The sequence below is a fragment of the Myxine glutinosa genome, chromosome 7 (genome assembly GCF_964187855.1).
Source record: "Myxine glutinosa chromosome 7, kmMyxGlut1.1, whole genome shotgun sequence".
Lineage (NCBI taxonomy): Eukaryota > Metazoa > Chordata > Myxini > Myxiniformes > Myxinidae > Myxine > Myxine glutinosa.
The window spans coordinates 181,716,657-181,730,771 of NC_136267.1; the positions used below are offsets into that span (position 1 = coordinate 181,716,657).

The 14,115-nt window shown below is 45.8% G+C and overlaps 1 protein-coding gene across 1 annotated transcript in view; it reads left to right on the forward strand.

Annotated features, from left to right (window-relative positions):
* The window catches only part of LOC137415493 (polyunsaturated fatty acid 5-lipoxygenase-like), a 214,856-nt gene that overhangs the window by 155,171 nt on the left and 45,570 nt on the right, over positions 1 to 14,115 (forward strand). Inside the window, exons 9-10 of the mRNA XM_078782592.1 lie at positions 4,913 to 5,113; positions 8,131 to 8,217. Of these exons, the coding sequence (XP_078638718.1) occupies positions 4,913 to 5,113; positions 8,131 to 8,217 (288 nt within the window). The remainder of the gene's footprint in view (positions 1 to 4,912; positions 5,114 to 8,130; positions 8,218 to 14,115) is intronic.

Genomic DNA, 14,115 nt, shown 5'->3' on the forward strand with positions numbered 1-14,115 from the left:
TATGTAAATATATAATCGGGAGATTGAATAAGATGCAGACGTAGCTTCAGGACGGTCGATCTTTAATTCTCGACAAGCTTTCGACCAACAAAGGTCTTCTTCTTGGTCGACAGAAACAACAGGCATGTATATCAGACAAGTATGTGCAGTTATATGTGTGTAAGATTTGTGATATGTGTAGAAGATGCATACAAAAAGAAGAAGAGCCACGCTAAAGCTTACTCACCGTCCCCAAGTTCAGCGGAAGTGAAGCGCAGCTGACAGTTATCATTCACGTTAGTTTGTGCACGTGCATATACAAATATATATATACATACATACATAAACACACAAGCATATATTCATATTCCATTTATATTCATAGAATGTATTTATATATTTATTTATATATTTATAAAAATGACATATAAAGGTAGAATGAGTGAATGAGTGAATGAATGGGTTACGGTTAATGATTTGATTGGGTTGATCCTGAAACATTTTTAATCATCAAAATTTATGCCATGAGAGATTTTTGTCCGAAGTTTATGTATCCAAAAGGGCTCATGTTTCAGAATCGTGGAGTGGGATCGATTTGTGATTGATTCAATGGCAGAGATTTGAATGTCATTTATAGAGTGATCCGGTTGATTAAAGTGTATCGTGTAAGGTAGAGATTTGCCCTGACTGGTGTGGAGGTTATTGATTTCTGACCGGTGTTATTAAATCGTGTGTAGAGTGTATTCTCAGTTTTTCCAACATATTGTTTGGTGCACTTTTGGCAAGTGATTAGGTATATGACCCATGTAGATTTGCAGTTCATATTGGAGGTGATGGGGAATTTTTGTCCAGTGCTAGAACTACAAAATTTGTTTCCTTCTAGTAAATGCTTGTGAATAATACATTTGTTTGCTGTGCATTTATAGAAGCCAGGGATCCTAGTTTCTTTGTTGTGGGGCTGTGGGTGCTTTGCTTTTACCAAGAGGTCCCTGAGTGGCCGACCACGTCGAAATGATGTTAGTGGAGGTTGAGGAAATGTGGTGCCGAGTGTTTCTGATTGATGGAGGAGAGGAAGGGCCTTATTCAGAATACTTGGCAATTGGGATGAGGTAGGAGAGTAGGTGGTTACCAATGGGACACGGTTAGTTGCAGCTTTGGGTTTGTAAGTCAGAAGGTCTGCTCTCGGTATGCGTTTGGCTCGGGTTATTGCTTCTTGCACAGATTGAGGGTCATAGTTTCTTGCAATGAAGTGTGTTTCTAATTGACAGAGAGAAGTTTATTCTGCCATTTTTGTTGAGCAAATGCGTCTTACTCTGATTGCTTGACTGTATGGTATGCTTGCAATTGTATGTTTAGGATGAGATGAAGAAGGGAGAAGGTAAGAGTGAGTGTCTGTTGGTTTGGTGTATACTTCTGTTTCGAGTCTGTTATTTTGAAGCGTGAGTGATGTGTCTAGAAAGTGAACTTCGGACTGTGAGCTGTCGAATGTTAACTTGATGGTCGGATGAATCAAATTTAATTCATTTTGGAATTGTGTGAGACTATGGAGGGATTTTGACCAGATGAACTGGATGTCATCAATATAACGTACCCAGGATTTTCAAGATGCCGTGATGAGGTTGTGCATAGATCTTGGCCTCTATCATTCCCATGAAGATGTTGGTGTACGATGGTGCAACAGGGGTACCCATAGCGGTACCTTGAGTTTGAATGTAATGTCGTCTGTTGAATTGGAAATTATTCAGTTTGAGTGTCAGTTGTAATCGGCACATAAGGTCTTGAGTAGGTGGTATTGGGACTTGTCGTGTATCTAGTGCTTTGTGGCATGCAGACAGGCCTTCTGAATGTGGAATATTAGTGTAGAGGGATGTAACATCTGCTGTGACTAAAATGGTTTGGGAGTTGAAAGGTGAGTATATTCTGTTCAATCCTTGGATGTGGGTCAGAAAACTGGTGGTGTCCTCAAGGTATGAGGAGAGATTCATCACGAGAGGACGTAAATGACAGTCAACAAATTTGATTCATCCGACCATCAAGTTTACATTCGACAGCTCACAATCCGAAGTTCACTTTCCAGACACATCACTCACGCTTCAAAATAACAGACTCGAAACAGAGCAATACACCAAACCAACAGACACTCACTCTTACCTTCTCCCTTCTTCATCTCATCCTAAACATACAATTGCAAGCATACCATACAGTCAAGCAATCAGAGTAAGACGCATTTGCTCAACAAAAATGGCAGAATAAACTTCTCTCTGTCAATTAGAAACACACTTCATTGCAAGAAACTATGACCCTCACTCTGTGAAAGAAGCAATAAACCGAGCCAAACGCATACCGAGAGCAGACCTTCTGACTTACAAACCCAAACCTGTAACTAACCGTGTCCCATTGGTAACCACCTACTCTCCTACCTCATCCCAATTGCCAAGTATTCTGAATAAGGCCCTTCCTCTCCTCCATCAATCAGAAACACTCGGCACCACATTTCCTCAACCTCCACTAACATCATTTCGACGTGGTCGGCCTCTCAAGGACCTCTTGGTAAAAGCAAAACCACCACAGCCCCACAACAAAGAAACTAGGATCCCTGGCTTCTATAAATGCACAGCAAAAAAATGTATTATTCACAAGCATTTACTAGAAAGAAACAAATTTTGTAGTTCTAGCACTGGACAAAAATTCCCCATCACTCCCAATATGAACTGCAAATCTACATGGCTTATATACCTAATCACTTGCCAAAAGTGCACCAAACAATATGTTGGAAAAACTGAGAATACACTCTACACACGATTTAATAACACCCGGTCAGAAATCAATAACTTCCACACGAGTCAGGGCAAATCTCTACCTTACACGATACACTTTAATCAACCGGATCACTCTATAAATGACATTCAAATCTCTGCCATTGAATCAATTATTACAAATCGATCACACTCCACGATTCTGAAACGCGAGTCCTTTTGGATACATAAACTTCGGACAAAAATCCCTCATGGCATAATTTTTGATGATTAAAGAATGTTCCAACATCAACCCAATCAAATCATGAACCGTAACCCATTCATTCACTCATTCACTCATTCATTCATTCTACCTTTATATGTCATTTATATAAATATATAAATAAATATATAAATATATATTATATGAATATAAATGGTATATGAATATATGCTTGTGTGTTTATGTATGTATGTATATATATATATATATATATATATATATATATATATATATATATATATTTGTATATGCACGTGCACAAACTGTAACGTGAACGATAACTGTTAGCTGCGCTTCACTTCTGCTGAACTTGGGGATGGTGAGTAAGCTTTAGCATGGCTCTTCTGCTTTTGGTATGCATCTTCTACACATATCACACATCTTACACACATATCACATATTACACACACACACATATACATAGTTGTCTGATATACATGCTTGTTGTTTCTGTAGACCCAGAAGAAGACCTTTGTTGGTCGAAAACTTGTCGAGAATTAAAGATCGACCGTCCTGAAGCTACGTCCGTGTCTTATTCAATCTCCCGATTATTTATTTAACACAAATGAGACGCCCTGCTCGTACTGTGGAGTTTCTACTATTTCTCACAGTTATATATATATATATGTGTGTGTGTGTGTGTGTATATATATATGTATGTATGTGTATGTCAATGTGTGTCTCCTCCCATGTGTGTGCTATCCAACCAATAGGGTGAAGGCAGTCTGTCCTTAGATGAGTTAATAATGATTCGAGCAAAAACGATCAAACCCAATTGATCAGTCAAGCAACCAATTGATGAGTGAATATCACTGACATAGCTTGGTCACTGCTCACATGTTGGTCGTGAGCACAGTAGATTTTGCATTTTTCCTTTTTTTATTCAAATAATGAAAATAAATGTTTTCCCCCTTTTTATTTTGCCATGATTGGGATATCCCTGGGCATGCGACATTGTCTCATCCCCATTCGTCCCCTCATTCCCCCAATTAAATTGTCGTTTTAATGGATAAAATTGGTCTGTTGCTGATGTGGCGCAGGCATAGTGTTCCGAATGGCCTCCTCCAGCATCTAATTACCTCCGCCACTGCACGGAGGCGGTTATGTTTTCACCTCTGTACAGTTTAGTTTGGCTGTAAACAGAATATCTCAAAAAGTTATGGACAGATTTGGACGAAACCTGGTAGACATATTGGATGTGTGAGAAGGACTGATTGATTCGATTTTGGTGAACATCTGAGAATTGTTAAAATTGTAAGTAATTCTTCATCATTGAGAAATGGGTCCAAAAACTATATGAATGATCGTTTTAAGGCCATTTTCCCCGCTAGAGCGGGGGTTAGCCTTGTGGGCCCCATGACAATCATGGTTCCCTGTTTGAGGCAATGTTTTTATGGCCGGATGCCCTTCCTGACGCCAACCCTTGGTCACGCTCTTACGATGCGCAGGGATACGGTGTGCGCTATTCTAAATCAGGGTACACACCGTGATCATTCATCCCAGCAAGCTGGTACTCAATTTGCCGACCTCGGAAGGATGACAGGCTGAGTCAACCGCCCTGGCGTTAATTCAGCGATCGACCCGGGATTCGAACCCAGGATCCTAGGATCACAAGCCGGCATCCTAACCGTTAAGCCAACACCAGGCACCAGGCCAACACCAGGCCAGGGGCCAAAAACTATATGGAGCACGATATTTCAAAAAGCTGTGGACGATTTCTGACCAAACTCGGTGGATAAGTTGTGCAGGTGACAAGAACAAGCCAATTCAATTTTGGAGGTCCGGTTGCAGTTCTGGCTTTTCAGTGGGATACAAAACGTAAACTGTTGAGCCTGGCCTAGGTATGCGCTTTACCGAGTGTCGTTCTAGTTAATTCATGCATCTTCCCTATCTATTTAAATGATTCTCTCCCTAGCTGAATCAAGAACCAGGTGAAGACAACCCAATATTTCTTCCCAGTGATTCAGAAACTGATTGGCTCCTCGCCAAGTTGTGGCTGCAGCATGCAAACTTCGTGACACATTGGACAATGATGTACGTCTATATGAGATGTACAACTGAGGTGTTCACTGTGGCATTGATGAGGTGTTTAACCACAGGTCATCCCTTGTATAAGGTATGTATCTCTCTATAATTCCAGTAATCTCTGTGTGTCTGTCTGTATGCGACCGCTGTTTCTCGACAACTACCGGTCCGATATACTTGAAACTTGCCAGGTCTATTGCTGGGGACCCGAGGATGTGCCTTTTCAAGGTTTGAAATTAATCGGACAAGTGGTTCCCAAGGTATGGTCACCGTACTCGCAAGCCGTTCGCTTTGGCTTTGCGAATGGACCAAACCATTTCATGTAAATAGAGGGGGGGGGGGGGGTTCTGTGGTCGTTACTGCCACGTGGTTTCAAAGTTTTTTTTTCTTGTTGTTGTTTGCACGCATGTTTTTTTGCACGCACGTACGGGCAAGCACGTACGTGCGGGCACGCCCTAGTATTTATAATGATAATAAAAGAAATAACGATCAAATATTATTATTATTATTTTTGTATACTGAATCGAGGCTCGTGAAAGAGCTGACATTTACTTCACAAACAAATCAACCAGACAAACAAAATATCTAAAAAGAGGGAGTGGAAGACAAGATGGGGAGAGAAGGGGAAGCACACAAACACTTGAGAGCACACAACATTTGAGAGCAGGTAGATGTGTGGGAGGGAGAGGGCTTGGGGGGAGGAGGCGTGGGAAGGGGAGGGGTGGGAGAAGTATAAAACACAAGGACACCAAGGACTTCCAGGACAGAAGTTGGTATTTCAAAAAAGTGGAATTGGGGTGAAATTAGTGGGAGCAGAAAAGATCAAGGTTTTGGATGGGGGAAGATAAGAGATGGTGGTGAACAGCTGTTTTAAAGACCTGGAGGGTGGAGTGGGATTGAAGAGAGTGAGGGAGTTTATTCCAGAGGCGGGAGAAAAGAGGAATGAAGTAGTGAAGGTGAGCAGAGAGTCTTGATTTTGGCAGTTTAACTGGAAGAGGGTTGCAGGCAGATCTTGTGCGACCTGTAGGAATATTTGCGGGACAGAGCCCAGAGAGAGCTGCGGGGCAAGGCCAGAGAGGAGTCGGTAGAAGACGGAAAGACCACCAACCCGCCTGCGGTGAGTGAGTGAGAGGCCCTTGGAGTTAGCTTCATCGCGGGAGATTCCAATGATTCTGAATGCTTTGGTTTCAACAGCGTGAAGACGAGCTAGGTGTGAGGCAGGAGCACCAGCCCAGAGGGGAGAGCAGTATTCCATTGAGCTTTGGATGAAAGCCTTGTATGTGGTGAGGAGCTCAGGTTTGCCAAGGAAGGACTTCGCACGATGGAGGATGCCCAGTCGGTGACTGGCTTTGGAGGCCAGATTTGAAATGTGGTTTTCCCAGGAAAGATCATGGCAGATAGTGAGACCCAAAAGCTTGAGTGACAGAACTTCTTGGAGAGGATTATTCAGAAAGTGGATGGGAGGGTTGTCTAGTCGGTCTTTTCGGAGAGACATCGTAAGAGTGTGAGACTCGTCAGGATTGAAAGACATGTTCCACTTGAAAGACATGTTCTTGTCTTTCCCACCCCTCCCCTTCCCACTTGTTTGCCCAGTCTGTGATTTTGTCTAGGTCTGCAGAGAGTGAGGAGGCTGCAGACTGCCGATCTGAGGGATGAAGAATGGAGAATGGAGCGACAGAGAGTCGAGTCATCAGCAAAGAGATAGAGAGGATTTTCAAGAGAGTCAGAGAGATCATTGATGAAGACCAGAAAAAGCACAGGGCCCAGAACACTGCCTTGGGGAACTCCAGCCTGAACAGGAAGAGGAGATGAGAGAAACCCATTCAGGGCCACACGTTGACTACGACTAGAGAGGAAGTCCGCCAGCCATGCGTGGAGATTTCCATGGATACCAAAAGAGGAGAGTTTGGTGAGCAGAGCGGGGTGCCAGACCGTATCGAAGGCACGTGATATGTCAAGGGAGACAGCTCTAATTTCCTGTTTGGCATTGAGGACCTCCATCCATTGTTGAAAAAGCAGAAGCAGCATGTCCAGAGTAGAGTGACCAGGTCTGAAACCAAATTGATGATCAGAGATCATAAGCCATTGGAGAAGAGGAAAGATTTCATATCTGAAGCAATGATGGATTCCATGACTTTGCTGATAATTGGGAGAAGGCTGATTGGTCTACTGTATTTCAAATGTATTTCAAATATTTCAAATATATTTGAAAATACTGTATTTCAAATGCACTTACCATGAAATATCCTTTTCAGAATGCACACAGAAATCACCTTACATGGTAAAGCGATTTCGTGATTGGTTTTCATCCTGATTATGGATTGGTAGGAAATATGGAAACAAGTAGGAATATTGCAGTGAGACATCAAAAGATGATGAATAGACACACAAACACCATGACATAGTGATCAGCCATATTAAATAACCGGAGGAAAAATAAATGAAAAATCACTCAGAGCGACATTTGGCAAAAGGGAACAAAGTAGAATGGCACTCAGTAGAGCATCCTTTTGACCTCAAAAATAGTACGTGGTTGAATTCAGTGACCTGATATGAAAATCCTATTCAAATTTCAAGTGAATCGGATGAAAATTGAGGATTTTAGGAATTTGAAAAGGTTATTGACCTTTTGGATTATGTTGACCTTTTGGCCGATGTTGATCTCAAAAATAGTTGGTGGTTGAATTGAGTTAGCTTATATGTTAATCCTATTCAAATTTCAAGTCAATCGGATGGAAATTGAGTATTTTCGAAACCTGAACAAAGTGGTTCACCTTTGGCCTATGTTGACCTTTTGACCTCAAAAATAAATAGGATCATGTCGGACCACCAACTTTACCGTTTGGTGAAGTTTCGTGAAGATCGGTTTAAAATTGTGACCTGTAGGCAAGTATAAGTGAGCGGACAAACAAACACACACACACAAACACACAAACCAGAGTGATCAACATAGTTGTCCAAACAATTTTTTTGCCAAGTAATAACTGATGGGCAGAAACATGGCTGCTGTGGCGTGTGAGTCTGAGAAAATGGCAGTGGTTGCCATCATTTAATTATCATTTTTGTTTTTGTTTGGTAATTTGAATATTGTCTGTGCTTGCTTTTTAGCTCTTGAAACCTTATGTGAAGTACACACTGGATGAGGCAATTGCGCTGAGAAGGTTTGCAATGTGTGAAGGTGGTTATATGGACCAGGTGAGTTTCTCTACTTCTTGAGTTCATCTTGCTGACCAATTTATTGTTTGTATTTTTCCTAATTAACCTTACATTCTCAAAAATCAAAAACAGTTACAGTAGGTATTAATAAACATTGTGGAGTTTGAGAAATAAAGTCAAAGTATTAATTACGGATGCTCCAGCCCAGATTGTGAGACAATATGTGCAATATGCAATATGATGGGGGTAATTACAGGTGTGGCCGATAATGTTGATGTGCAGACAGACAGAAAATAAAACTATATTGTTATGTTTGTGGGGGTAGGCATGAAATACCTCATAGGAAAGGCAGAATCGCATAAATTAGCATGCTCCAAGTGAGACGCCAATAAGAAGAAACCCATCTCGATGTACATAAGCAGGGTAAATGTTCAGGTTAAGAGTTGTTTGCATGTCACCATAAGGAGGGTGGTTTTGTGCTTATTAATTATAGGGCTTATGGTTAAAATTCCCCTGTATGTGCTTGCCTCCCTGTGATTTACCCCCTAATGTTCTTATAAAACTCAGTCGGCCAGGCAATGGACTCATTCGCTCACCACGCCGCCAGATCCGCCAGACGCAGCACGAGGTCGCCCCCCGACGACTCATAACGAGGTGGCCACGCCCGGCCTTTGTGATTGGTGGAGGCGCGATGAGGTGATTGAGTAGCGCTCGGTGGTTGGACAGAGTGTGAAGTCAGTGGTCGAACATTTGAGAGCTGAAGGGAAAAAGACGCTGTCTCGCCATTTTTGTCTCTCGTCTGGTCCTGGCGTTTGTTGGAGGCAGTCGCATTTCGCTTCTTCTGGTCCTGGTGTTTGTTGGAGGCATTCCCATTTCGCTTCTTCTGGTCCTGGCGTTTGTTGGAGGCAGTCGCATTTCGCTTCTTCTTGTCCTGGCGTTTGTTGGAGGCATTCGCATTTCGCTTCTTCTGGTCCTGATATTTGTTGGAGGCAGTGGCATTTCGCTTCTTCTGGTCCTGGCGTTTGTTGGAGGCAGTCGCATTTGGCTTCTTCTGGTCCTGGCGTTTGTTGGAGGCAGTCGCATTTCGCTTCTTCTAGTCCTGCCATTTGTTGGAGGCAGTCGCATTTCGCTTCTTCTGGTCCTGGCGTTCGTTGGAGGCGGTCGCATTTTCTCTTTGTTCTGGCTTTGTCGCGGGTGGTGGCGCATCTTTGGCTCATGTGTGTTTGTGGAAAGAGACTGAACAAGAGAGGTCGGGGCAGTCGGCATCGCAAGAAGTACCTCATGTTGGGACATTGGAGAGCGCGACTCCGCACCATTTTGTGCGCTTCCCGCGCGGTGGTTTGGAGGTGACGAAGGTCTGCAAGCCCTTGGATGAACTGCAAAGCTGTGTCGGCCGATTACCAAATTATTTTCTTTTCTTTTGTTTCTCCCTGTGTCTGTAATTGAGTCCACTGCAGGGTCCCTCATCTTCGCCTATTATTATTAGGTTTTACCTCAACATTTTTATTGTGCTTGCATTATTTTCATTAAATCATTAGTTGTTGAATTTAGATATCATGTCTTATTTTGTTTCTTTGTTTGTGGGTTCGGATTAACCCAGTGTCGGCCGTCCGATCAGGTAAGACTTCAAACATTCCCGCACATGTGAAAAGACATTCCCGCCAAGTTCGAAATACGCCTTGGAGTTAAAGCTCATTTCCATCATTCGTCCTCTTGGGGTGTCAACCCCAGGGATGCGGCAATATATATATATATATATTGTGAGAAACAACCTTGTTCTCACCAAATTAGTGCCCCGCCCACCACGTCACGTGACCTCCTTTCAGCCTCACGCGATTGGGGTGGCTATTCGGCACGCGATTGGTGGAGGGTGAGAGAGCCGGCCGCCATCTTGTGCGACGGACGTGGCTCGAAGGCGTCGAGTGGAAAATAGAAAAACGGGGATTTTTTAAGCCTCACGACAGCCGAGTTGTGCTGATCGTTTATAGTTCTGTATTTTAAGAGTGAGTAACTCCGGAAGAGAACGAGTGATTCCCGGATATCGTAGATTGGAACTGTGAGTCATATTGCCTGTGTCGTGTTTTGGAGCTTCTGGTGCCGACAGGTCCTGCAGGCGTTGTGCTGTGTATTCCACTCTGTTACCATCCATTGTTTCTGAGATCGAGCCAATAAATCATCGTGCCTACCCCTAGAGGCCGGTTAAAACACAGTTGTGTTTATTGAGTTCTCTTTGTCCACCCCGTGGACTACTTGAAGCCCGGACATTAACGTCAGTATTCCGGGCTGGAAGCATTTAACAGGCGGGATCACGACAAATGGGTTGCTCGTCCAAGGATTATTCAAACGCCATCTTGGAGGAACTTTCTCACCAGCAGACGCCATCTTGGAGGAACCTTCTCACCAGCAGACGCCATCTTGGAGGAACCTTCTCACCAGCAGACGCCATCTTGGAGGAACCTTCTCACCAGCAGACGCCATCTTGGAGGAACCTTCTCACCAGCAGACGCCATCTTGGAGGAACCTTCTCACCAGCAGACGCCATCTTGGAGGAACCTTCTCACCAGCAGACGCCATCTTGGAGGAACTTTCTCACCATAGGACGCTATCTTGTGTGGTACTTCACTACCGGATAAGTGAATAGTTTCCGGATCCCTCCAAACAAACCGACATAAAAAAAAAACAAACAAAAAAAAAACGTGAGTTATTTGTACGTTGCATTTTTCTCATTGGCAATTTGATGTGCGTTGGTGATATTGTGTAGTTCGTGTCGTATTTCCCCAACAGAGCGTTGTGTTTGAATTACGTGTACCACCCCAATATTGTTTGCCTCCCCTGGGTGAATTGCCGTCCCATGTGGTGAAAGATATTGCTGAAATATTTCGATCCAGCCTCCTTTTAGACTCAGTGTTTTGTGCCTTGTCTTATGATAACTCGTAGCCAAGCTATGTCGACCAGAGAAGTGAGAGTTCAACCTGATCATGTTGACAGTCACGTGGGTGGCGATGTGAGCGACGCAATCAGCCTTGACCCGGTCACTAAACCCGATATGTTAGGAAGCGATCCCATCATGACTAAATGCATGCGTTTGACCTTCTGGACCGGGCTGACTCCGGTTCAACAACTCGACATGTATAACAGGGAGAATGACAGGGCAGAGGCAGAGCGTATTAAGCGAGAAGACCGAGAGCATGCGGCAGCAGAGAGAGAGCATGCGGCAGCAGAGAGAGAGCATGCGGCAGCGGAAGCTGAACGCGTCAGAGAGCATGAAGTGCGAATGTTGACTGAACGACTGCGGGCAGAGGTGTCTGCTGCAAGCGTCCCGGAAACTGTTCATGTTCGTTTGCCGGACTGGACGGGAGACACGAAGCCAGAAGCGTATCTGGAGATGGCGGAGAAGTTGTTGGCTTCCAGTGGCATTGATGAGAGCTTGTGGGTCGGCCATCTTGTTAGCCATCTATCTGAGAAGGCGAGGGAGGTATATGCGAGGATGGCAACCGAGGACGCAAACAAATACAGGAAATTGAAGGTCGAGATTTTGAACGCCTATGCAATGCGGTGTCCACGTGTATTTATAGGCGTAATTTTTTCATTTGGACTCGTCAGTCCAGTCAAACCTATGAGGAACATTCGCGGGTCTTGTTGGAACAGCTGCAGAGATGGTTCAAGGGGAGCAAGGTTGAGTTACCTCAAGCGGTTGCGGAACTCCTGGTGCGTTACCGTATCGATCAACAGCTTCCGCCTGACTTAGCGTTGTTTCTTGTCGACAAAGACACTGTTTCCTTGTCAGACTGCGTCAACCTTATTAATAAACATGTTTTGGCGTGCAAAATGTTGCAAGTCACGCAGTCGCGTCGTAAGGCGGAGGATTCTGTGATCAAGACCGCCCCCCGTCTGCCCGGCGGCTGGATCGAGGGGAAGGGTTCTCCGATGCCCTCCACTGGTGGCGGTCGCGAGCTGCAGGCCAGGGCACGGCCCTGGTGCGATTTCTGCAAACGCGTGGGGCACGGTGGAGACCGCTGCTTCTCTAACCCAGCTAGTCCGGCCTACCGAGGCAACCCTGCTGTTAAATCGGAGGGAGGTCAGTGGAGGTCATCAACTGGGCCCTCGCACACGACGGTGGCATCGGTGACAGAGGTCACTGCCACCGAGGCTAATTCCATTCATCCTCTGTATCAGGATTATTCAGGGACAGCCTTAGTGGGTGGCCCTGATTCGGTGCTGAAGTTTGAGGCCCAATACCTTCGGGATACTGGGGCGACACTGTGTGTTCTCCGGGCGGGGGTAGTTCCGGCCTCTCAGATGTGTTATACCGGCGAGTATATCATCCTTCGGGGCATTAACCAGGTTCCTGGCCGGTATCCCCTTGCCCTCCTCGAGGTCCGGAGTGACATTTTTACGGGTCCAATGACCTGTGCGGTGGTACCCTACTACCCGGTACCCGGGGTCTCCTTGCTGATTGGCAATGATGCCATGGCCAGGGAGGAGTCATTGACTCTGACCTGTGGGGTGGTCACTAGATCCCAGAGTAAACAGGCGGAGAGAGTGGCGGAGTCAGACATATCTTCACTCTGGCCCGAGGAGCCTAGCGCCTCGACTCCAGTTCCCGACGGTGACGTTGCATCAGTTGAAGTCCACCCGAGCCTCCCGTCAAGCCAACCTCAGGTGCCGTGCTCCTCAGGGACCGCTCCTGCCTGTAACACGGGGACCCCAGCTACGTGTTCGCCGGTCGGCGAATCCGGGGAGGAGGATCAGTCCTCCGAGGCGGTTAGCGACCTCAGTTCTGGGCCGGAAGTCACTCCCGCATTGTCTGCGGTAACCAGTTTAGTGGAGGATCAGCACTTCGATCCCACCCTTGCCATCCTCTGGGAAATGGGAGAAGACTCCGAGCCGGGACGGACAGGATACTATGTGAATGGTGCAGGTGTGCTGATGCATAAGTATTCCCCAAAGAACATGTCCTCCACCCAGACGTGGAAGGTTCGACACCGAGTTGTCGTACCGGGGAGGCATCGTCAGTCAGTCATGCAATTGGCCCATGACAATGTTTCCTCGGGTCATGTCGGAGCTGCCAAGACCTTAGCCAAGGTCAAGAATCAGTTCATATGGCCCGCCATGTCGCGAGACATCAAGCGCTATTGCGCTAGCTGTCCCATTTGTCAACGACTCGGAAAAGGAGTGAAGGTTTTCAAGGCACCCCTAAAGCCCCTCCCCGTGATCAGTCAGCCTTTCCAGTTTGTTGCCGCTGATTTTGTCGGACCTTTGCCCAAAACCAGTTCCGGGAAACGCTATTTGCTCACGGTCATATGTCAGGCTACCAAGTATGCAGAGGCTTATTCCTTGGAGCAAGCTGACTCCGCCCATGCCGTAGAGTCTCTCAAGGATTTGTTCAGTCGGCATGGCCTCCCGACTAAATTCCTTACGGATCGAGGCAGTGTGTTCTTGTCGGAAGTATTTGAAGGATTCCTGACCGAGCTAGGTGTTCAGCACCTGACCACCAGTCCGTACCGTCCTGAATGCAACGGCGCCTGTGAGCGGTTCAATGGGACTTTCAAAACGATGATCAAGGCGGTGACTGAGCAAGTAGGTGGTGAGTGGGATCAGGTGATCCCCTGGCTCTTGTTCGTGTACCGGAGTGCTCCACATCGGAGTACCGGGTATTCTCCTTTTTTCTTGCTGTATGGTAGAGAGCCCAGAGGGCCCTTGCACCTCCTGTTTGAACGTTGGGTGGAATCCCCGCCGTCCACAGAACGTTCCATACCGGACCACATCCACGAGACTTGCTCGAGGATACACGATGCCTTAAAAGCTGCCGGTATCAGCCTGACGGATCAAGCCGTAGAGCGAAAGCTCCGTTACGACAAGAAGGCGAAGGCGGTGAGTTTCAAGGCTGGCAATCCGGTTTTGGTCCATCTGCCCCATGCCGGACGGCCCATGGTA